The sequence below is a fragment of the Ictalurus punctatus genome, chromosome 1 (genome assembly GCF_001660625.3).
Source record: "Ictalurus punctatus breed USDA103 chromosome 1, Coco_2.0, whole genome shotgun sequence".
NCBI lineage: Eukaryota > Metazoa > Chordata > Actinopteri > Siluriformes > Ictaluridae > Ictalurus > Ictalurus punctatus.
The window spans coordinates 4,681,356-4,707,461 of NC_030416.2; the positions used below are offsets into that span (position 1 = coordinate 4,681,356).

Consider the following 26,106-nt stretch of genomic DNA (forward strand, 5'->3'; position numbering starts at 1 on the left):
TTACACTCTTCCTTCACAAGCGAAAGGGAAACCGTGTTCTTTAATCAGATTATATTCCCGCCCAGAAAAAATACAGAACCCGATTTAATGAAGTGATATCGATCCTATATTTTCATTCATCTTACGTCCATCCAGAGGCAAGCTGAGTGGATCGGTGCCTACGTGTCTGTAAAGCCGCTCACGTGGATTTCTTTAATCCAGAAGCAAGCGGAGATATTGACTGACACAGGAAGCCGTGTCTGACATCAGCTTTGTTTGTCTTTCCCCATATGCTGCTCGTTCTAAAGGTACAAGGTGTAAAAAAAAATAAATAAATAAAGGACGAGTCGAAGGTCACGCTTACAGTTTTAGACAGGCCGGATTTGCCTCACAACCGCCACCCTAGCAACAGCGTACATCTCTAAGAATACAGTACATCCTTCTGGTTACTAGGTACAAAATTCTGAAGCTGATGATGTCTGGATAATGTTAAACGCACGAATCCTCCGAGAACCGATGCTGCCAGCTTAACTGCAAGAACTTAATTATCAGAGCAAAAATGCAAAAATGAAACCGGGAAGAAATTATTTCGAGGCTAAGCATGTCTTACACCACGACATTAACAGTCAAACACCAAGCCAGAGGCTATCATTAGAAAGTCAGCACACACTTCTTCCATTGCACCAGGCAATTTAAAGTGTGAAGCTTTACACCACGGCCATAGCTGTCAGCATAATGGGCCTTTTAATCAGCCTACGGGAATGCACTCTTTGTTTTACCTTCTTTGGTTGACGGCCATGGCAAGCACATTTTAAAAGACTTCCGAAGCAGCAAGCGTTCGGCGAAAGTGCATTTAATAGGAACACCTGTACACCTGCCCAACGTCCAATTATCCAACCAGCCAATCATGCTAAAACATATGATTAAATCAATAATCAATCATAACCGTGGCTGTGAAATCGATGTGAACGTAATAAAACATGACAAGGCACGCAGTTGTAGGAAAATAATCAATGATGGTGGTGTGATGGGACCTGAGTTATGGTGGGAGTTACTGCTACCACCCCGAAGTTGATTATGCTACAATGACAGCACGTGCTGAAGTGGTGTATTCCTCTTATATCGCACCAATTTCCCGAGGATTCCAAATGTCTAATTTATGATTTTTATCGCATAACGTTGTGGAATGCCTGAGAAACGAATTAGTTGTCTGGGATACAAATTAGTTCCTTAGTTTCTCTCTCCTGACTCCTTCCACAACTAATAATGATTATGTTTCTTTGTTCTGTTTTGTTTTGTTTCGAATATCCATTTATTATTAGCCTTAGCTTATGCGCCGTGTCTGTCGTTCATATCCCGTCGAATGAGCTGTTGCTACAGTTATAATAAGAACGATTGCATTAACGTAAACCTGTGATTATATAAGAAAACTAATCAACACCTTCTGAGCAGCCGGAATTAAGAATCCAACAACGCTGTGGTGTAAAAAAAAGTTTAACGTTGAAATCATCACAGACAGCGTTCAGTTGGACGACCAGAGGCATTCTGTTGGCAGATGTCAAATTAAACTTCTGTTTACACACCACCTCGTGATATAGTTTAAAAACAATATGGCGCAGTTCCTCCCAAACAAAGAGATTCATTTGCCTGTAATTTTGTCCCAATCTGTTTTTTTTTTTTTCCAAAATCGCTTATCGTCCCGAAAATACATTAGATCAATTCTGCGTTTGAATTCCCTGAAAGCACATTTACATGCACTTTCAGTAATCTGATCATAGGAATTCTCCATGAGTCAGTCAATAATTGGATTTCTAAAAAATAAAAAAATAAAAAAACACGACCCACAGTCACTGTGCATCTCATTAAGCTTCCACGCATGCTCAGAGGCATAAAAAGCAAAAGAAATTGTTAAATTGATTAATTTGTGTGTGCGTGTGTGTGTGTAAAAACACGATCCATACACAACAGAATTCCATATGAGAGCTCACATTCGTTACTTAAACTGAAACACTGTATTAGCTATCTGAGCGCTTGTATGTCCATATAAGGAAGCGTGTTGAATTCTTAAATCCAATTGATCGGAAGGTCAGAACAGCAGCTCTAACAGTAGTGCTGGCTCGTTCTATTATGTTTCATTTCTAACAGTATCAGCTCGTTCATCATGACCTAATCTAAGCTTTGCAATAAACTTTGTGCTTCTTGGTTTTTTTGTCTTATTAACTTTGAGAGAGGAAAAAACAGCAAACAAATGTGTATTGCTGCTATAACATAAGTGATAACAGGAAGTAACTTGCTTCGCAGATGTTCCATAACCCTATAAATAGATAATAAGTACGATGGGTCATTCAGCACTTTATTCCTTACATATTAAACTTAGCATATACCCACATGGATTAAAAAAAGAAGAGGATTTAGAGCAAATATAATTGGGCTAAAAACCATACACCTCTCATGACCTTATAGATGAATGCCACACTCTGAGAACTCATCTGTGTTGGTTAATTTCACTCTACGCTGCATATTTCCACTTAATTTCCACCCAGCACTCTATTTTAATAAACTTTCTTATTCACCCTGGTGACTCCCCGAGGTGCTTTTGTTCCCCCCTGTCTGCTTCATCATGATTTTTTTTCCCCATTTATTTCTTCTCACAAGGATTTCTCACTGCATGAATGAAAACAGGAGGCCACTTCTTGCCTTACCTGATCCCAGGGACATATGATGCCGCCGAAAAACATGAAGAGGTAGCCCATGGCGACCAGGCAGGCCCAGATCACCAGGGCGAAGAGGCCCAGGAGCTTCTTAAAGACTGACTCAATGCAGACGAGGACAAAGATGCTGAGGAAGATGGCCAGCGCCGTGGGGACGGTAATCACAAAGGCGACGTGAGCCTCGATATCCTGCCAAGGAAAAAAAAGATAGAAAGAAATCAGAACCGAGTGTTTGAGGCATCTTTTGAATAAAGGAAAATAGAACACCAAGTGCCCTCTGGTAATATTAGCACCCTTCGTGTAAATGAGCAGTTATTATATATAAAGAGTATAACACTTAAACATACAGAGAATTGGTGTTTTTCCTTAAGCACTGTTTTCAGAATTAATGGCACCCTGAGAGAATAACAGCATCCTGTAAGAAGGTTGGAGACACTTGTAGAGGGAGCTTGAGAAACTGAAAACACTGCAAAATTGTTTGTTTCCAATTCTGCATCGATTCGTTTCAAGTATGCTTGATTCGAAAGCTCCGACACTCATGGCAAATGCAATCAGGATTTAGGCTGAAATACCCTAGTAAAATCTACGGAAAGTACCTGAGCCACCAGTAACAGTGTTTACAGTGGGTGCGTTTTCTTGTATTTTTCACCAAACATGTTCATGGTGTGTATGATGATTTACCCACAAGACATGCTGCCAATTGTACATCTAATGATGCGGGGTTAAGTTCAGGTTCTACCTTTTGTGAGATGCTCTCAGCAAGAACTTCGTTCTTTGTAATGCTTCCAAACACCTTGTCGTTATAAAAGTGCCATTTAACAAGAATCCTTCCCTGTCCTCTCTACTGTGTGGGAATATGGTGTGCTCTTGGTTCCAATTCCTGGCATGTTTCCCTATATGGTAAATGTTTTGTCATAGCCCTTGTAGTGCTTAATTCTAATTTATATCCATTACCTGACAATCCGTGACAATTTGGGTGTCACGTAATGTAGGCGCAGGACAGAACCAAGTGCAGGTATGGCAGTTTAATTAAACAATAATGAGTACAAAGGATCAGGCAGAAAGCAAAGTCCAAGGCAGGCTAGAGTCAAACGATCAGGCAGATACTCTAAACAAGGCAGAGCAGAGAATCAAGGTCAACACGCTTAACAAAGTCTATAACCAGAAAAGGCTTGGAAATACAACAGAGACTAAGCAACTGAGCGTAATACTTCGCAAAGCCATAGTGTTCAAAACATCTCTTACAACTCATGGTTGTGAGTGCTGTGAATTGAATGCAGGTGTGCGTGATTAGAGTGAATGTGAGTGTTCTGGGAATTGCAGTCCAAGGCGGCCATGTTTGTATGTTGTGCATGATGGAAAATGTCGTTACTGGTTTGAAGTGATATGACACTGGGTTTTTGTTTGTGTGTGTTTGTGGATTTTTTTTATGCCCTTGGTAATAAATGAGAAAGGGATTTTTGCATGTGTGCAACATAATGTTTATACCCCAGGGAAACTTTCAACTGGAAATAGTGTACCTTTAAAATAAATAAATAAATAAATAAAAATACAAAAAGGTTTATAATTATATAAATAATTACCTTTTAGAGTACAGCTTTAAAGGTATACCATTCTAGGTAAAAGAAACATACTAAAGGTACAACTGGTGTATGCTTGAAGGTACTACACAAGAGACAAGGAATAGTACTGTTTAATGCCCTTCTATTTATTTAAAATACACTAAGTTTGGCATAAACACATTTTAAGTGAGACTAGTTGGGAAATATGAATAAATGTGTGATGTTGTTGTTTGTTTTTTTCATACGATAATTTGTGCTCATTTTTATAAAGGAGGCCAATAATTCTGGAGGGCACTGTGTGTAAAATGCCTTCCTTTATTAGCTTCCTTTATTAGTTTCAGTTATAACTATACTTCATATTCCAGATGGTTAAGGAAACTGCTGAACAAATTAGTCTGAATGACTTGATAATGAAATCATATCTCGGTAGTCTGTATATTAAACACCTAACATGTCGATGAAAGCGTCTCTTGGGATAGTGTACATTATTACAACCAACGGGCATCTGGACAATACATCTTTATTATGACGCATCTAGCCACTGGGTAGATAGCTCTGTCGATATGTATAAATAACAAAACATTTTCAACTAAATGGAATCAATAAGCTCTGTTAGTCAGTCCGAAATGCATCCAAGGCCCTGTAGCCTCTGCTGGAAGCTAGAGGGTAAGATGGTGAGACTGTAGCAGGATTGGAAAAGTGCATAAATACTCCTCATGGTGCAACCCACGAGAATCCAAGCCACTGCTGGCAGCTTAATTTTTCTTATCTGTGCTATTAAAAGTGACAAACTATCCAAAAGCGATCCTATTAAAATAGCTCTGGGCAATGGACGAAGATTTCTGGACCTTGCTGTAAAATATATTTGAAAATATATATATAGCCTACAAAAAGCTTGGCTAAGCCAACTATCAATCCTGGTTTTTGTGCAACATGATAGAGATTTGAATGCAAACATTTGTGTGGCCTACGGATAAATACAGAATATAGAAATGTCATCTTAAATACGCCTCCTCTTCAGTTTCAGAAGAGATCCCAACAATCACACACTGTTCTCTCCACATTCATTCAAATATATTCATATTAATGTATATTTCGAGACACAGTTGACGAGATGTATACTAACTTCCTTTTTGATACACTAGTTGAAGTACACAAGTATTAGTATTAGCATTTGTAAATGTACCTTAAGAGAAGTAAACCATATTCCAACTATTGTTTTAGTTGTAGATGAAGAAGCACGGGTATAAAAAGTATTCAGGTCTGTTTATTTAAATCAATAATTTAAGATTGCATTTGGAGAAGAGATTACAATACTATTTTGGTAGCTATATTGGAGAAATACCTTAAAAGATGCAAATTTTAACCCTCAGTTATAACCCACTATGGATTTGCAAACATATTAGTATCGTGTTATAGATACAGCAAGACATGCGATTACCATGGCAACCTTTACATAGATGCCACCATTGGGTGCATATTAGCGTCACTCTACGTAAATCCTTTTTTCAATGCCAGCCTGTAAATGCATTAGTTGAGCAAGTGGGCTTGGATAATTATAAATAAATAAGCAAGCGAGTAAGTAAAGTAAGTAATGAAGCCCCGTGGATGACTGGCAAAGATTACAACGCAATGCCAGTCACTTGGATTTAATCCAGCGAGACCATTTAAATGTCACGGAAAGAGATTTTGGGACAATTTGGGGCTTGTGACTGGTGTATATTGCAGCTCAGAATCCTGATGATGCCTCAGTACTCTAGGTTATTTTTAATATACAGTACTACAGTACTTTTTTCTATATGTTAGTGCTTGCTCATGAAGAGAAGTACACTATAATCACCTATGAATACATCCGTGACATGTTAGGAATTTATAAGACACGAAACACATTGTTATAGTTGTTTAAGAAAATGCATTGCACTTTATAGCATTGTTTGTAATGCATTGTTATAGAAATGCATTCAAGACCACATAATTACCCCGTTATTCTTAGGAAATTGAGAAGGGTTATACGGCAGAATGGTTCCCAATCTGAAAGGGTCCCAAGGAATAAATACAAGTACAATTAAAGTAAGGCAAATCTTAACATCCATAAACTTATTTCTTATTAACAGATGGCTTGACATGGATTATTTGGTAATGCTGTACATGAAGGTGAATCATGAATTCAGTCATAACATGTTTAGTGCTTTCATAAACAAGGAGTAACTCATTTTCAGCCAAAATTCCAGACAGAAGTCACATCTTAAGTAACAAAAGAAGTCGTGCCAATACAGTGAGGGAGGGGAGCCTTGCATGGCTTCTGTTGTGAGTAAAAACATCCATGTGGGTCAGAGAGCCTTTGAGGTCACAAGCGCTGTAATAACTGGCCCCAAGCTTTCACAACAATTAACTTGGTTTACACAGACTTTGACATACCAGAGCTTTTGCACTGTTATATGCAATAACTTCAAGCTGAAAGCCAAGAACTCTTCATTGAATATTCCTAAGAGAGACATCTTAATAATAATAATAATAATAATAATAATAATAATAATAATAATAATAATAATAATAATAGATCACTCGATACATTTCATTATGCTATAAAATTACTTGAATTTATTGGTCAGTCAATAATCACTAAAGACTGATCTATCAAATTGATTTGATTTACTGGTAAATATTTATTTGGCAGTTTTAATGGTTGCTGTCATTTCTCAGGCTGTATATCCAGTGTCATTGATCAATTTGTGAGCTTTATCTCAAGGTGAATATCTCAATGTGAATTCTGTCATAATATCTGGGGTCTATCATATTTCAACATCAGTTAGGATATTCTGTAACATAGATTTTTAAAAAATAATAATAATAATAATAATAATAATAATAATAATAATAATAATAATAATAATTTATTCCAGTGTACAAAGTCAGTCCTTAGGTCGCGATGGAACTGTAACTCTTTCAGTGCATTGAACCCTTTGGATAGTGTTTCATCCCAGGTGGGATCTTTAAGTGAATTCTACAAAGGCTAAAAACGACAGTATCGATTGGAACATTAGCTTGCTGATTCTGTCGGCTTTGAAGGCGAAAAGCATTTCCATTAGCCAAGAAGACGACTTCGTTTCACATCAGGGCAACACTGGGGCAATGGTGAAAGACAGCTTGATAGCCACCAGCTGACGTTCATTTACGGAAAGGAATTAATTCAGTGTCTCTAATACATGCAGCGCGATAAGCCGCTCAGCCACGCCGTCAACAGTGTGACCACGTCTCTTACCCTGGAGCTGGGGCGAAATGTGTTCGACGTGATAGGAGATGACACCATGGCACAGCTCTCCTTGCCATTTCACACACACCACCTCTACCTCTCTCTGCCGTAACACAAACATCCCCCGGAGAGAAGGAGAGAGTCAGTACTAGTGAAAAAACAATGCATAACAGATAAACCTTGGGTTTTTAGAGATGATCAATATGTAAGAGGACTGCAAACTGTAAAGAGGCCTGCTGAAAAATGTGTCTCATCGATGAGAAGTTCAAGAGAATCAACAGAGACTTACAAACAGCAACAACAACAACAAATGTAGTTCTCATTACCTGAAGTGTCCATAAGTCCACAACTAATAGTCTTTTTAAAATTGGACAAGAATTAATAAAAGAAAAGATAAAAGAATAATGGAAGGCTTGAAGCTTTTGAATGGAAGTTTTTCTTCAACTTGTGTATCTCGCCAGATTCACCCGACTAACTCGAAGAACTGCACCGAAAGGAAATTAGGATCTCTGACCAGCCAGGCCTCAGTGCTTCCATTAAACGCCGCAATCATTTCCCGTGAGTTATCATTGCTACCACTCTGAGTGCCTGGTGGAAAACCCTTCAAATCACCAACTCACACATTACTCGTGTAAGTACACCATTTCAGGCAACAACAAAAACCCATTAAATGTTACACAAACTCTGACACATCTTCCAGAAAAAAATTCATGTAAATAAATAAATGTAAATGAATAAATAAAAAAATACATTCTAATTAGATAGATAGATAGATAGATAGATAGATAGATAGATAGATAGATAGATATTAATGCAATAAGTCTGACTTTTAGAACCAAATTAAATATATATCCTCAAAGCCTTGGTCTCATGCGGAATTCGTACATATTCAACGTGTTTATAGATTAGCCTTTGTATCTTCTCAAATAATTTGAGTAGTGTGTGAGCCCATGCTTGTTCTCCATGACGAACAATACTAACCTACACATCTGACAACTTAATTTGCCCCTTAATTGTGATATCATAGATGATGACTCCTATTCACTTTGGTACTGGCCACCCACTAGCGTATCAATGCAGGGGCAATAGTGGAACTGATAAGACAGGGACCCTAGTTAAAATGGCCAGTTAACATGTGGGCTAAAAACGGTCCTTGAGACGGCATTTGTGTAATACTCCTGCCTACTTCCAGCAAGAAATGATTAATCACACTTTGTGTATTACTGTGTGTTTTAGGCAAAACCATAACGTCCATCACATGCATTCCATATACAGCCAAGTTGCAGCAATTTCCAAGAGGACTATTATCCTTATTCCTGGGGCACAATAAACAACAATCAGGCCATTGGAAAAGGTGTCCTGATTTTAGGCTGGTCTTCCCAGATTTTGTGTGTGTGTGTGTGTGTGTGTGTGTGTGTGTGTGTGTGTGTGTGTGTGTGTGTGTGTGTGTGTGTGTGTGTGTGTGTGTGTGTGTGTGTGTTTTGTGTGTGTGTGTGTGTTTTAATGTGTATTTGGCAAAGCCATGCTGTCTATAGTGTCTATCACATAACCAGGCAATTTGTGCCAAATGCCATTGGGACAAATGTCATTAGGCCTTACCCAGACTAGACAACAATTGGACTGACAGTCAGGCCATGAATCTCAAAATGTGTCCCAGATTTTAGGCTGCTCTTCCCAGATTTTAGCTTGCTCTTCCAAGATTTTAGCCTGTTCTTCCCAGCTTTTAACTTGTTCTTTCCAGATTTTAGCCTAATCTTCCCAGATTTTAGCCTGATCTTCCCAGACTTTAGTCTGCTTTTCCCAGACTTTAGGGTGGTCTTCTCTGATTTTAGGCTGGTCTTCCCAGATTAGCCTGTGATGTGGCACATGAAGAATCCAATTTTAACCCCTGTGATCCCCTGTTCATTAGCCACTTTATCCTGGTCAGGGTCACGGTTGCTTCGGATCTCAGGAAATACTGGATACAAGGCCGGAATTCACCTCGAGCCTGCCCCGATTTCAAACTGTAACTATTTAAAATGTTCAATATTTGACAATAATGTGTGTGTGTGTGTGGGGGGGGGGGGGCACCTCCTCCAACTGTCTTGATGTCACATGTGAAACTCTGTTTAACCCACCAAGCTGAACTGTCATCCCCCATGTTTTGAAATCGTGCAAGATCCCAGGTTCCGAAAATCGGGATCATTGATCAGTTTGTGAGCTTTTTCTCAGACTGTGTGGTGTTTTATTCAAGGACCAAAATCTTCTACTGTGGACCAGGCATTAGTTGGGAAACTAGAAAATGTTCCCTATTATGCAGTAGACTACCTTTCTGATGGAGTTTATATAAAGGACAAAAACAGCAAATGCAATACCTAATTACCGACTTGCTGCTTAAGTAACACCTTCGAACACCGACGCTCATTCTGCAATCTCCTCCTTCTCCCTCCCTGTTCCTTCTGAGATCATCTATGAGTCTCTCTCCCACACACACATTCAGATACGGATGGACACACACTCACACACACATACACACACACACACACACACACACTTTCCTCTCCACTGGGGACTGGCTAGGATTCATTTATCTGTTCTCTTATCTTCTTTTCCCTTCTGCTATGTACAGATATGCACTACCCTTTGTCACTGTCCTATTGTATTAACACTTCTTATCGAGGTTCCAGTACCGGTTCACGGTACAAAATCAATAACTGTTGATGAATTGTATTTTACTACAAACAAAAAAAATGCAACCCAAAGAAACATAATCCGAAACATTCGTTCGAAATCTCTGTCACTGTTTAATGTAGCCCACTACATTATATATATATATATATATATATATATATATATATATATATATATATATATATATATATATATATATATATATATATATATATATATATATAAATTCCCAGATGTTTTTGGATCAACATTATATCTGGTGTGATTTTAGTTAATATATAACACTGCATGGCTTCAGTTTATGGATAAATCAACAAGGCAAATGAAACTTATTATAAACATTGACTTAAGAAAATCTCATTATGTTAAAGTTTGCATTAGACTGATAGCACACCTGTTTGTTTGGGGGTTTTTATATGAGAGTAAAAAAACAGCTTAGTTAGCTAACCCACATTTGAAGTTTAAACTGGAATTTAGCAAGTCTATGCGTTTTTTAAATAGAATTTTTTTGGACTTGAAATTAAAACGACCTCTTGGAAATCACGGGCAATTTCACAGCTATATGGAGCGCAATCAGTTAAATTCCATAGCCTGTGAACATCCTTATTAATGTTCTTATTCCTACAAAGACAGCTACTGGATCTAATGGCTTTTCTTATTACATTTAGTCCACATAAAGAAACAGAATTCAATCATTTTCATTATTTCCTAACCTATAACCACATTAGGAACCTTATGCTGGTGTTAAAGGCATGAACAGTATAATTAAAACATTGGGGGTTTTTTTCTTTTGCTCAGTTCTCTTTCTGAGCTGTTGCTTCTTTTATACTTAATTTACACTTCCTATAAAAAGCAATAAAGCAATAAAATAAAGTCAGTAACGACAATAATAAAGATGTACGAAGGGATATACAGTGGCAAGTAAGACAAATGACAACAATTAAAACTGCATTACGAATTAAGAGTACACAGCAAGACAGTTTGGCTTACGATTTGATAGATTTCAGGTGCATTTCACAGGAGAAATATTACGAAATGACTTGTATTTTGCAATCTGACCCCACACACCCCACCCCACCCCCATATCAATCAAAGTGGTGTGTGCCACCGCCAAAAAACGCCAATAAACGGAGGGACCCTCATTTTCCATTTCATTGCTTGACTTCAGCACAGAGATATATAGGTCAGGCAGTCAGACGAGAAAGGCAGCGATTTAGCCATGTGTCAATATTTTGCTTCGGCTCGCAGTTTGCTCTTGCTTCCCGCTCAAATGAATGCTCCTCTATTCCGGAGGACATCGCCTGAAGCACTACGACGTAGTCCAGCATGTGCTCGTCCGAGCTTCTCAACACACAAACAGCATCTGGTCTGTTCTTGTTTATGTTTATGTAGACTTCTTTCTAGACCTGTTGGACCTTTGAAAATTTTTAACCAGTAAATTATATACATGGGTATAATGTATAAGCTAAAAAACATCTCACTACAAAGAAACCTGGGAAAAACGATTTAAACTTTATTTTGGGCAAAATGAACTGAACTATATCCCGTTTGACGTAGGCAACATGCTGAAAAGACCACCTGACTTGAATAAATATATTTCACTGCCACATCTTGAAAAAAAACAAAACAAACAAACAAACAAAAAATACAGGCTTCAAAACCTCAGCAGCGTTTTGGTTTTACAATTACCTTATCAGCGGCAGGTTAATAACTTTTGCTCCGTTCATTTAATTAGCCATGACTGAGCCTGATTTCCATAGATACACTTGTTCTCTATTCTTGCCTGCGCTTTATGGCTCTCAGCCTGAATCATCTGGATGAGACATTTTAATAGTAAGCTGGAAGTGCTTTATAAAATAAACACAGGCATTCAAACAGTCCTGTGCTGGCCTCTGTCCAAAACATCACAAAAGATTAGCATTGTCAGCTTTGGTGAATCTGTGCCTAACTCAGCGAAAGACAGAGAAAGAGAAACAATAGAAGGCTAAATACTGTATGGGGGTCCTTCATCTGCCTCGGACTGTCCCCAGTGAACCAGTGCTACCGGTCTGCCTGTTTATCAGCTATCCAGGCATGACAGGAGCTCAAATATCCTTCCTACTCTAGAATATTGGTGAACCAACAGTGCGCTTTTCTCTTATACCACCACAGGATTTCAGTACCACCCCTTCCCCGAAGGATAAGACTCTAAGATAGAGAAAATTAGAGGGACTAATGATCCCCCATCCGGTTGTCTCTCAACAACACTTTCACCAGGGGCACTCAAACTCCTTTAGTCAATCAGACATACTCTAAGAAAACAAAAGAGTGAAATATGGTGGATGGTAGAAGCATAACTCTTGCAATTCAACCCCCCTGATACTTTGGCACTCACCAACCCAGAGCCAAAGAACACAGCCAGCAGTGCCAAGCAGGCTCCCATCACAATCAGTAGCAGGAAAACGATGAGCGGGTGCTGCTGGCTCATGCGACAGTAAGACTCATAGAGCCAGTCAGGAGATCTATGCCTCCTGGCGCCCTCTTTGTTGCTGTTCGCACCATCCCGCATGCCACGCTCCAGCAGGTATCTCCTCCCGCGCATGGCTCCTGTCCACATAGATCCGGTGCCCTGCCTCTGCTCCTCGGGTGACTGCTTCACTTTCTTGTCCTTCTCCTGTTCCTTGCCGAGCTCCTTCAGACTCAAAGCGGGTGGCCGGGTGGCAGTGTTGGCACGCGCCTCGGACACCGGCAGGAAGCTTTCCACTCTGGTGCGCAGCATTGCTCAGGCAACATGTTTGGACGAGGAGAGAAGTGAGGAGAGAGTAGACTGAGTGTGTGTGTATATGAAAGGGAAAAAAAAGAGGGAGGGACCCAAGAGAGGGAAGGAAGGAAAAGAGGGAGGGGGTAGAGGGAGTGTGATGGAAGAGAGAGAGAGGGGGGGGGTTTAGGGGACAGAATGGGCTTACTATAGCACCGCTAATGCATAATGCAGTCACTGAGAGCTAATTTAATGTCTTAAAATGAGGGAATTGTGAGGCTTTGAAAGCCTCTGAGAGAGGCTTTTAATGACCTGAAGGCATTGATTAAACCCTCTCTTTCTCATGGGTTTTTTCCCCCAACTGTCATGTCAATTTTGTCCCCTCATCGCTTCCCCATCTTAAGAAAGTCACAAGACGGCAGAGAGATTTGCAACAAGAGAGAAAAGCCACATCTAAGAGCTGAAGATCTTCTCCACACAAGCCGTGGTTTAAAGATAGAATCAGCCACAGATTCGCTACGATTACACCTTGATCCAGGCTAATCATTTCACATTCGCTTCTCAGGGTCTCAGCTGCATCAGTCTGACCTTTCATGTCGATTTCCAGCTTCGCAATAAAGTCTGGATCTGATGCAAAAGTGTCAGTGTGACAGCGCTAAATTCTGCTCGGAGTATTTTTAGCCTTACACTGAGTTACTAAATAAAGTGACAACCCAGTTTATCTATGTAACTAAATATGGCCAGATTGCACACATTCAATACTCCACAGTGATGTCCATCCGTATCGGCTTTTTACACACTTCATAATTCTATTCCATAACATGTAAAAGTACAAAACTGGGGAATAGAAGAAATTAGTTCAAATTTAGGTAACCAACATTTAAGTGGGTTCATGAAATTCATGACATTCATGAAATTTTTCAATGATAAGGTTGAAAATATTAGACGTGAAATACAGGCCATTAAATTAAAACCGGCAGAATCAAATCTTCTTTAATTCCAGACTGATGGGACTACGGCTGCTCCTAACGCCATACAGACTTCATATAAATCCATAATGAACTTTTTCACACTATCTGTTGTTACCCAGATGAGGATGGGTTCCCTTCTGAGTCGGGTTCCTCTCAAGGTTTCTTCCTCTTAAAACATCTTAGGGAGTTTTTCCTCGCCACCGTCGCCACTCAGTGGCTTGCTCAGTTGGGATAAATTCGCACCTTTAATATCTGTATACCATGTTGATATTTCTGTAAAGCTGCTTTGAGACAATGTCTATTGTAAAAAGCGCTATACAAATAAAATTGAATTGAATTGAATTGAAGTGGGTATAAACTGTAACTGCCATTTGATGGCTTCTCCTTATTTTGTATCTGCTTGCATAGCTACAATTTAAATAAATAAATAAATAAATACATGTTTGTGCAAATCTCTACGATATAAATAAACATTAAACATAATGTATAGTAATTATTTATTATAATAATCTTTAGACTGTATTCAAACAGCTACAACATAGCTAATTTTTGTCAGACATTTTGTAGCTAGATTAAAGCGGTGAATTATTTCTTTGGATCTGACTAATTTAGGTTAACTACCCAAAAACTGGTTCATTATGACCCAGCTACAGATTATTTATAGCCTTATCCTAATTTTTACCATTATTTCTGGGTTGTTCAGCCTAATCGTGATTATGACCCAGATAGAGGTTTTTAATTACTTTTTACCCAGAAAACATTTCTATACCGTTATGCATTGACTTGTTCACCATAAACTGATTTTAAAGAACTTTTGCAAAGATTTCAATTAGTTTGTTACAAGGTCAGTGTTAAATAATCCAATTCATTTTAAACACCAAAGGGATTTCTTAATCCCTTTACAACATTTAATTAATACACTTTATTTGGCATTATAGCCGGCTTAAATCAAATACTTAAAACTTAATGCAAGACTTCATAATAAGCATGGTAGGCTTGGCATGGTATGGCATGTCCAAAGTGTCCGTAGTGTATGAATGGGTGTGTGAATGTGTGTGTGAGTGTGCCCTGCGATGTATTGACACCCTGTCCAGGGTGTGCTCCGCCTTGTGCCTGATGCTCCCTGGGATAGGCTCCAGGTTTCCCTGTTGATGATGATGGTGTCATCATGCCATGATCTAAAGAGATCTGTAAGACCTTCAGAAAAAAGGTTGCGGATGCCTATGAGCCTGGAAATAGATTTTAAAAGATCTCCAAATTATTTATAAATACATCATTCCACTGTAAGGAAAATCATCTATAAATAGTGCAGATCTGCCAATTTGTCCAGGATTGGCCGTGCAAGAGCAGACAGTCTAATGCAAAAAGAAGTCTCCAAAGACCACAAAATTTCATCACAGGTTCTGCTAGTAAGTCTTGCAACTATTGGTGTCAAAGTGCATGCGTCTACAATCAGAAAGAGATTGCACAAATTTGACTTGCAAATTTGCCAGGAAAAAGTCTTTGCAAGACTACAGTTTGTCATTGAGCATATAGGCAAAGACCATGCCTTTTGGAATAGTGTGCTCTGGACAGACGAATCAAAGATAGAGTTGTTTGGTCACAGTAACAGCAGACACGTTTGGCGTAGACCAGCTTTTCAGGAGAAGCACCTCATAGAAGCACAGCTGTATAAACGCTATTGTTTGGGGTTGCTTCGCTGCCTCAGGGACTGGACAGTTTGCATTCATTGATACCATTATTAATTCTGCATCACATCAAAGAGTGCTTGAAGATAATTTGAAGCTAAAAGTCTAAAAGTTGAAGTTGAACCAAAAGTGGACCTTTCAACAGGATAATGATCCTAAGCACACGAGCAAATCCACCAAAGAATGGCTCAAAAAGAAGAAATGGAGGGTTACGGAACTTCCTAGTCAAAGCCCAGATTTGAATATCATTTAAATGGTGTGGGGGGGATTTGAAATGTGCAGAACATGCAAGAAAACCTTCAAACATCTTGCACCTGAAAGAATATTGCATGCAAGAGTGGTCATAAATTCCAGCAAGCCTGGTGGACAGTTATGCAAAACACCTACAAGAAGTTATTTCTGCTAAAGGGGGAAATACTACTGTCACTTCTGAGGCCAAGGGTGTACTTAATATTTCCACAGAAGAAGAAGAATCTCACATCTATTGATATTTCTGTTGAATAAATTATTGAAAAAGCTAATATTCCTTGTGGGTTTTTTTTCCCCCCAAGTATATCAACTTTATTAATAGGCAGTGTTTGAAAGATGATCATATGTTTTCTTGTCCAGATATGTCAAAAAAGCCAACAATTTCCATGGGATGTACTTGTCTTTTTCACGTGATATATATACACACAAATTAAGGATATAAAAGTTCAGGAGTTGAATTTGCATTTGGTAGTTGTTGGTGGGAACCCTCAATATGTGAACACTGTTGAAAAAGTTAATGGTGGCTGTGATAGAAACATGCCAGAACACAGTGCAATGCAGTTTGCTGCACATAGGGTAGCGTAGCTGCAGATAGCTGTAGTTTACATCCAAAAGTGGGTGAACAAGACACAAGGCAGTATTTTGTATTACAAGTTTTGCATGAACAGGGCACAGGTGTTACACTTTTCATGAGATTGGAGAAAGTTAGAAAAGCAAGTGGGACATTATTAAGAGCATAAGTGAAAGAAAGATGAGTTACTTTGTTATCATTTTCATTTTCATTCATACCACTTTATTTTAAGGAACACATATTGGGGATTGACTAAGGATTTGTTCATTTTTCAGAAAAGCCCAATTTAGACGCTTGTAAATGGTTCATTCACTATGAATTAGACTTTAATCATAAAAACTTGTATTGCTTCAAAATGGATGATTATGTGCCCGTGTTAGGCAAATAACTGAGCATGAATGAATCATCTAAATTCACTTCTCATTAGCAGATAATTGGCATTGTGTTATACCTGTAGGCTCTAGGAAGCATTTCTAATTATATTCAGACATGCATTGTTTCACTATTTATGTATATTATTTTTGATAAGGAAGAAACATCTGTAAAACTGTGACGGTGTACAGTACAAACCTTTTCTTTTAACTACAGAGTACACCACTGCATTACTGCATAAGTCATACAGAGGTTATGTTACTTTCATTCATTCATTTATTCATTCATTCATTATCCTGGTTCTGGAGACTTTACCAGGTACACTGGGCGTGAGGTGGAAATACACTCTGTTTTGAAGACTCTCGTACAGCAATTTTCTAATATTCCAACTGCACAAGATGAATAGGTTTATCAATAATTAAACAAAGGCAAAGACAAAATACAGTATTTATCCATTTACATTACTCAAGAATGTCACTCTCGTCTTCTTCCAGTCTCACAGCTTTGAATCACTCTCACTGGCAGCTACAACGTTAATAGGAATACAGACAATCAGGAATTGCAATTGTGTCATGCCTGGTCAATGACAATGGACTTTGATTGGGTGCACAGCAGGACCGCAACAAATCCAGCCAAGCAGATAACATCAGAAATCTTTTTCCCATTCATTCTCACGCCAGCCTCAACCTTTTGTACAGTCATATATTCGCCTTCAGCAACCCAAGCCTTGATACGGCTCCATGAAATTGTCACAGGTAGGTTGTAATGGATTAACATGCTGGCCTGGATGCCAGGACAAAAGGAACTAAATTTAAACATGGTCTAAAAATAGCTGTGGACACGAAGAGGCCAGATCATTTTAGCCAAAACATTGGGGTGTTGACAAGTCATCTAGAAAATCCACTGTGAATTATTTCTGATAACAGGAGCTTAATTGTCTCGCAGATGTTCCACAGCATTCAGTGTGACTCTAAATGGACAAAACGTTTGATTAAATAAAACAAATTTGGTGGTGGCAGTTTGCTGCGGTACAAGAGAAATAAAGCACTTCTGTTTTAGGAAGGAAAAAAGAGACTCCACTTTGGGGTGGTAACTGTAACTCCAATTTATGTCGGGTTACATTTCACCATCTTAATGTGGAATATTTTCCTATAACAGCATGTCACCATGTTATTATAAGGTTGCTCATACAATATACAAAGCTAATATTATGAATTAACATTATAAAGAAATCATCCCTAAAAATGAGCATTTATATTAATATTACATGATTTTTATTTACAATATTGTTATTTTCTATGGGGAGAAAAATTTCATAGACTGGCGACTTGGAGAAAAATTTCTTCTAACCTAAAATTCTTGACTAGGTTTAACAATTGGGACTTTTCCCATACAATCCTCAAGGATTCTTTTTTTTATATATATAGAACTACTATTTGGAAGCGTTTCTGGTAGGGAATCCCTACAAACTGTGGACAATCTTATAAAATCCTTTTACAATCAGCAACATGGCCTACGCAAAGACAATTCAAGTAGTCAAGAAACAGTGGAATTGATCGTTGACTAACTTCCTGTAGACACTTTAATGAAATCAGCAGTTAGTCGCTTACCCAGAGGTTTGTAAGCAAGAAATTTTATGCTACTGGACCTTTACAAATATCATTTCAATACCCCTGGTGTAGAGGATAAACAATGAAGACTGAACACATTTTTATAAACCAATGGGGGCTGAACTGGATGGATGGATTGATATGAAAATATACCCATAGCTTAAAATAGATGCCCTGCCTCTGGCTTCCCTTCATCTCTGACATATGGACGTATGCCAATCTGTCATTGATCAATTCAAACTGAATTCGTTAGATGAAGTGAGCAAAACTCTTAATGGACACCTTCTTACTGCCCTGAAGGCATGCCCTACATTTTACTGCTATATCTGGGCTATTATCTCTCTTGTCTATTACCTCTTTTCAACATTATAGCTTCATTTTCATTAGAAGGGTTGCCCAGTCAATCGATATGATAACGGACTGTTATATTAGGGTAACACTAACGTCCAGCTGCTCATTACAGATGGCTTATTTGATTGCTAAATAATTTGGCATCGGTTTTGTGTTGACAAAGGGCTTGTTTTTGAGAGACATTCAATTAGTTAGTTAGTTAGTTAGTTTCATTCCTCTTATACTTATACCACAGTGATTTGCCAAAAATTTTAACGTATTAATAAACATCATACTTTTTATCCATTTACAGTCACATTCAATGTCGTGGAACATCCACAAGACAAGTTCCTATTGTCATCTATAAAAAGTCATTCTCTCGTCACACTCCTCTTTTTGGTCTCTCTTTTGAAGTTCACAAACATATGAGAAGCCATGCATAGAAAACTTACTGACAGTAACAAAGCACCGGCACTATAGACTCCTTCCATAAACGCTAAATAAACGTGTCCATACTGAAAACTTCACCACATCGATGGGGTTTTTCTTGGTTAAATAAAAATCAGACTTTTTAATCTGTTTATTAGAAGTCCCTCTGAATGATAACCATGACGTATCAGAACAAGCACCTTTAATATATAAACCCGATCATTTGAATTGCAGCCAAGCTCTGTTATTATAGAAAATGAGTCAACACTTTCTGAACAATCAGATCTGAGATTTGCACAGTGCCATGGTATGAATCATTATAACGCATTAACATAATTAAAATACGGTGCTCATGTTGAACTACACTTGCTCAAATTGTTTTATGACTTATCTCGTGATTTATTTTGACTTTTAGATTAGTTAAGTGCTCCCACATTGCATTGCATTCAACTGAGGTCGAATCTTAACTATTTTGCTACAACAACAACAAAAAGTTATAAATAGGTCAAACGACTCTCCTGAGAAGTGAGTATGAGCAGAGGTTGTTGTTTTTTTCCCCCAGTCAAATCATTTTTATTTGTTTCCTTCTATTGAGATATGTTGCCTTGTAAAATCTAAATGAAGCCTCATCTTTCCTTCAATTGTGTGACGTATTTCCATAGTGTGTGTGTTTTTATGCATAAAAATTAAAGCACAAAAAAAATTGGTTTAAAAAAGTCTAATTATGTGTAGAATTTTGAATTTTGATCCACAGGAATGTCACAAGTAGCAGTCCATAAAGTGGTCATGGATAAACAAACAAACAACGAGAGGCTCGTTGTCATCCTCTGTTATTCCACGCAAAGATAAGTAGAAGCACAAATACATAATCAAAGGGACAAACTAAAGTACACACACATAGAGAAGTGTGTATGAATACAAGGAAACCCTCAGGCACCCAAAGAACTCTTGAGGAACCCATTTTTTTTAAAGAACTCAAAGAATTTATCACACTAGGCTGAACTTTATGAGGTGGGTCATGAAAACTGGAGTTGATGATGTCTGGTATAGATATAAATACGCCTCATGATGTGGCTTAACCACTAACCACTTAACACACATCAATTACAGTTAGAGATTTAGCTCAGCTGCTGTGATTTCAGCCTTCTCCCCGTCAGGTGCACCAGAGCTCTGTTCTTCCTTAACAGACCATGTCCATCCTGGATATAATCAGCAGCTAGCTTGTAGCTGTTCGGTGTAGCCCTTTAGGTGTTCAAATTCGAGAAGATACTGTTCTAAGATATACGGTGGACACCTAAAGTCTTCACATGCACCGTAAAGTGGTGGAACTAGGCTTGTAAAATGAGAATGGCTGTAACAAATATCGTTTGGCAGTTGTTCCTCACAGCTTCGTTTTTTCATATAATATAAACGTAGAAACAAAACTTAACATTGACGGACTGTTTCCCCACTCTATGGCTCATCTAATGATATAAATAACAAGCAATTAAAAGGATGAATGAGGAATTTTAATAGGGAATTTATGTGAAATTTAAAACAGCACAAGGAACTGGAAAATTTTGCATTTAAATGGATCGTAATCACTGCATATTTATCTAAATTGCATTAAATCACATTAATATTAACCAGCCGAAATGAAACATGCTGAATATTCAAATTTAAACTTAACCAGCTGGAATAAACTGTGAAACTTGCTTTTAATGCTCTACTTCTTTTTTATTATTATTTTTTAAATTTATTTTTTAATGAAGCTATGTGTTATATGTTTTGCTTATTTTATTCCTCTCCCATTGTTATCAGGCAGTGGTGGATTGGTATACTGTCTAGAAAACTAATGCAGATGAAGAATCGCGACTGAGTCACCATCGATGTTGATAAACTGTATTTTAAACCACGATATCTCAAATGCAGCCTGTATGAACAGTTAACCTAGCTCTTCTGACCACAAATACCGTAAGTCTACAGCCGACCAAGATTGACTGAGAGATGGATTTCTGGAAGAGGTACTTTATTTATGTTGCTTAAGTAAAGATTAAAACACTTGGGGTCATTCTGTTCTAGGAAAATAATCCATAATGGTTTAGTATGATATAGACTAAAGCTACTGTTGACAGTTACTGTTACCACATTGAATTTGATTCTGTAAAAAAAAAAAAAAAAAAAAAAAAAAAAGGCAAATAAATAGCACCTAGCAGAAAACAGCAACCTATCAAAGATTCTTTTAAACACCTTTTTTAAAATGTTTATTATTAGCCCTGGATTATGTAGCTTGGTCGCCATACAAGTCCCAGTGAATAAGCTGTTATTATAGAAATTAATGCATTAATGTTAACCTCTGATTTGAATAACAGCCGGAACTACTGTTAGACTTGCTGTTTTAAAAAAAACACCTTCTGACCAATCCGAAATACTGTAAGAATTCAACAGCACTGTGGTATAATTACGTTGTTGTGAATTATTCTTACATATAAAGACAATATGGTCTATTTTCTTTGGTGAAATTGGGTAGGGAAAGAAAAAAAAAACAGTAGATGTTCTCCATCTACAGTTTCCATGTGGTAGTGCAAAAAGTGTTACAGTTAAAGGGTACAAGTATCACGAGTCTATCCTAACTCATAACACCCACACTTCGTTATAAGGTACTATGTTGTACCTTAGGTATTGTATTTACCTTTTACTTCAAGTTTTAACACATTTGCATAGACACTTATGAGAAACTCATTCAAACTGTATATGCTATATCTCTGTAGCAGATGGTGATTTTTAATATTGCCCCACTTATACAGCGTTGAGAAACAAAGCTGTAGTCAATTGGGTTTAATATTCGCTGTGCGACTCTGTAAAGTGCACATTAACGTCCTCAGCAAACAAACATGTCTGATGGGAAGGAAGTATCTCTCTGTGTTTGGTACGCTTCAGCAAAGTTAATCATCGACTTGGAGGGCACGAGACAGACGTTCAGGGACCGCACCGCCGCCTCGGCTCTATTTTTACCTCATTACAATGACATCGCTTAGGAATTCTGTTTGCTTTCCTTTTTAATTAAGCTTCTAAAGTATATTGACCTCCGTCATGAATTCGAGATTAATTAATCTTCCTGATGAGTTTGGTTCCGAATCAAGGATCCTAGAGTGTGATGGCTTTGCATTAAAGCAATTTACCACACATTTAAATTTAATTACAGCCTCTGCACACGCAACTGAAGGCCGTTTATGATTAATGTTAAGGAAGGATTGAAGACCTTACAAGCCGATATCAGGGTTCTCAGCATGTCATCGTATCTGGTTATGAATTGAAAGAAAAAAAAACAGAACATTAAACACCACATAACGGTGCAGCATGGATTCAATTACTTTGATTACAGAACTTGCTAGAATTTTTTTTTTAACGGACTGATTGTTCTGAGCCTTCAGTGTAATGAAGTAAGAAAGGTCACCTGATATTATATTTGATTACGTATTATTACATGTTAAGAAATGTGAATAAGCACTTGATCACTATGAAACAAATGTCACATTTTTCCATTTAACCTCCTACTGTTATTCATTACAGAAGTTGTGAAATGAATAGAATATACAGCCAAGACACTGACAAGGTCGGAAATAATGTTTTCTGCTTGAAATGACAATTTAGTTCAAAGAATCCGTCATTTGCAGCAGTTACAGTCTTGCGGAACTTCTAGCTGAGGTAATTTCCCTCCATGCTTCCTCAAGTTGGATTGGCTGGATGGACACTTTATGCGTACCATTCGGTCAAGCTGCTCCCACAACAGCTGGATCGCGTTGCGTGATTGTGCTGGCCAATCCATTACAGACAGAATTCCAGCTGAATGCTTATTCCCTGAATAGGTTTTGAATTGAATTTTGGAGCAGTGCCTTGGGTCATTGTCCTGTTGTAGGATGAAATTGGTTCCAATCAAGCACCGTGGCATGGCATTTCAATATGGACTGATAAGCTTATTTGGTCTAGACAGATGGTGTCAAGCACTCCTCTGGAGGTGTATTTGTTTTGCACCTCACAAATGTTCTTGTCTATGATACAAACACCTTAAACTTAGATTTGCCTGTTTATGACATCCAGTCATGTCTGTTTTCCTTTGCTCACTTTAACCTTTTCCATCTATTGGCCAGTCTGCCTAGAAGACCAGCATCCTGGAATCACCTCTTCACTGTAGAAGATGAGACTGGTGTTTTGCTGGTAGTATTTAATAAAGATGCTAGCTGAGGGCCTGTGAGGTGTCTAGTTCTCAAACTAGAGACTCTGATGTATTGATCATTTATCATTCACAGTCTGGCTCCCACTTCTTTTTCTATCCTAGTTTGAGCCAGTTTGTGATATTCTGTATAGGGAATGGTGCACACTTTTGTTGGATATCTTCGATTTCTTGCACACAATGGCCTTCTTTTCTCAAAACAAAAACAGACCGTTGAGTTTTGGAAGTAAGCTCTTTCCTTTCTGGCCATTTGGGGATTAGAAGCGATCCCAAAAATGCTGATGCTCCACATACTTAAGTAGCCTACAAGAAGTCCACAAGGGTGCAGTTGTGTTAACACACGATGACTTAGACTTTTAATATGATAACCTAAGAATAGCTAACACAATGTGCCATTGGAACACAAGTGTGATGGCTGTTGAAAATGGGTCTTTGTATGAATACATATTCCATTCAAAATCCAGCTGTAATAGTGATTTACAACATTAACAATGTCTTGCTGTATTTCTGATCAATCTAATGTTATTTTAATTGGGGGGAAAAATGTGATATTCTTTCAAAAAACATGGCCATTTATGAGTGATTTGTGGTTTAATCCTCAACTCTCCCATTGGTTTAGAATTATATTTGACTAGATTTGCATTAAAGGTGTCCTGATAAATGACTCACCTTTAAGGTAATTAGAAATTTTCTGTGGATGTGAAATAAACGTCCTTTTTTTTTTTGTCCACGAAAAAAATATGCCAATTATTAAACATTAGCATGTGATAATAATCTGTTATGGCATCAGACATTATGGTAGCTATCATGACAATTACATGTAATGATAAAATGATGTCAAGTTTATAGCCTGATTATAGTCATGGATCAGGCTTCAGGTTTTATTAAATAAAACTTGACGAGTGTTTCTATTTGTTTCTTTTTTTTTTATTTATACATGCATGTTTTGATTGTTTACAGAAGCCTGAATATAGGCCTAGGCAAATTTTTCATTTATTTATTTATTTTGTTCTTTTGTTTGTTTGGTGGTTCATAATTTTTGCCAATTTAATTCACATATGTTTTTCAGTCGAATAACACAAATTTTAGACATTTTTATGTTGCATAGTTGAACTGTAGGATGCAGCTGTTCAAACAGCTCTTCGTTTTGCTACGTGATTGTGCGTACTCCCATATTACCCACAAGGCTTTTGGGAGATGATTTAGGTATAATTATCCGGTATGCACCTTCTGTGAAGCCTGTATTCATACATCATTATAATTGTGTTGATGATGCACTCAATGACTTTTAAACTATTTACAGTTGCAATCAAAGTTATTCAACCCCCATTGCAAATCACGTTTATTGTCACAATTTACAGTCTTTCAGCTGTTTGCAATGAACACATGAAACAAAAGCAGTTGAAATAGTTCAACACGACGAATGCTTCATGCGGTTTCCCCAAATTCAACTGAAAATGCAACTTATAATGACTTCGCCAGTTCCAAAATTATTCAACCCCCTCATGGCAACGCTGCCTTCACAATAAATAAAAATAAAGACTTTGTATGGAAAAAAAGTAATGAGGAACAGCATGAGGCACCAATTACAAGTGTCACGTCAACATCCCTTTTTCGAAACCAAAAACATTTATTCCTTCGTTTTTCAAAGCAAGGACTAAGAACACAATTAATTAAACTATGAAACAAGGAAGTAGAATTAATGTAACCATTAAGGTAAAGGCAGAAGTATAAGAATTCCACTTGTCACAAATTGCAAGACATCTGAGACATTTAACTAGAAACAGGTGTGAACACTGATCAAGGATTGTGGACAAGATGGGGTCACTGCAGGAATGTGTTCATGAAAACAGTCTATCAGTGATGGCGTAATGAAGTAGAGCTACTGTTACCATGGCACCCATGGTGATGAGTATGTACCATGTGCGTGTATTTGTATCCATTTATGTTTTGGTCCTGTTTCAACCCCTCGTCATGCCATTGGTTTAAATCCCAAATACTATGTGCAACCTTTTAAGAAAGGGAAGATTAAAGTCAATTAAATTGTACTTACAGTGCCCTCCACTACTATTGGCACCCTTGGTAAATATGAGCAAAGAAGGCTATGTCATTGCTTTGTGCTAACTCCCTTTAGATTATAGCTGAGTCTTCTCCTATAATGCCTCATGAGGTTGGAGAATACAGTGGGGGAAATAAGTATTGAATGCGTCAACATTTTTTTCAGTAAATATATTTCCAGTAAGGTTACTCACATGAAATTTTCACCAGACTTTGGTATTAACTCAAGAAATCCACACATATAAAGAAATCCAAACATTAAAGTCCATAAATAAATTTAAGCGTAATAAAGAGGAATGAAACAGGAAAGAAGTATTGAACATGTTAACTGAAATGTATTTAATACTTAGTGGAGAAGTCTTTGTTTGTAATGACGGCTTCAAGACGCTTCCTGTATGAAGAAATTAATCAGTCGCAGTATTCAGGTGTGATTTTGGCCCATTCTTCTAAGCATATTGTCTTTAACTCTTGTTCAATTGGATTCGAGTCAGGTGATTGACTGGGCCATTCTAACGCCTTGATTTTTTTTTCTCTGAAACCAACTGAGAGTTTGTTTTGGATCGCTGTCCTGCTGGAAGTCCACCCACGTCTCATCTTCATCACCCTGGTGGATGGCAGCAGATTCTTCTCAAGAATCTCCCGGTATAGGGCTCCATTCACTGTTCCTTCAATTATATGAAGTCTGCCAGTACCATGTGATGAA

At 37.8% G+C, this 26,106-nt stretch overlaps 1 protein-coding gene across 1 annotated transcript in view; it reads right to left on the reverse strand.

The window, feature by feature from the left end:
• The window catches only part of adcy2a (adenylate cyclase 2a), a 196,991-nt gene extending 184,020 nt beyond the window's left edge, over positions 1-12,971 (reverse strand). Inside the window, exons 1-2 of the mRNA XM_017480514.3 lie at positions 12,550-12,971; positions 2,682-2,879 (exon numbers count right to left, since the gene is read on the reverse strand). Of these exons, the coding sequence (XP_017336003.1) occupies positions 2,682-2,879; positions 12,550-12,933 (582 nt within the window). The 5' untranslated portion in view covers positions 12,934-12,971. The remainder of the gene's footprint in view (positions 1-2,681; positions 2,880-12,549) is intronic.
• Positions 12,972-26,106: the final 13,135 nt, after the last annotated feature.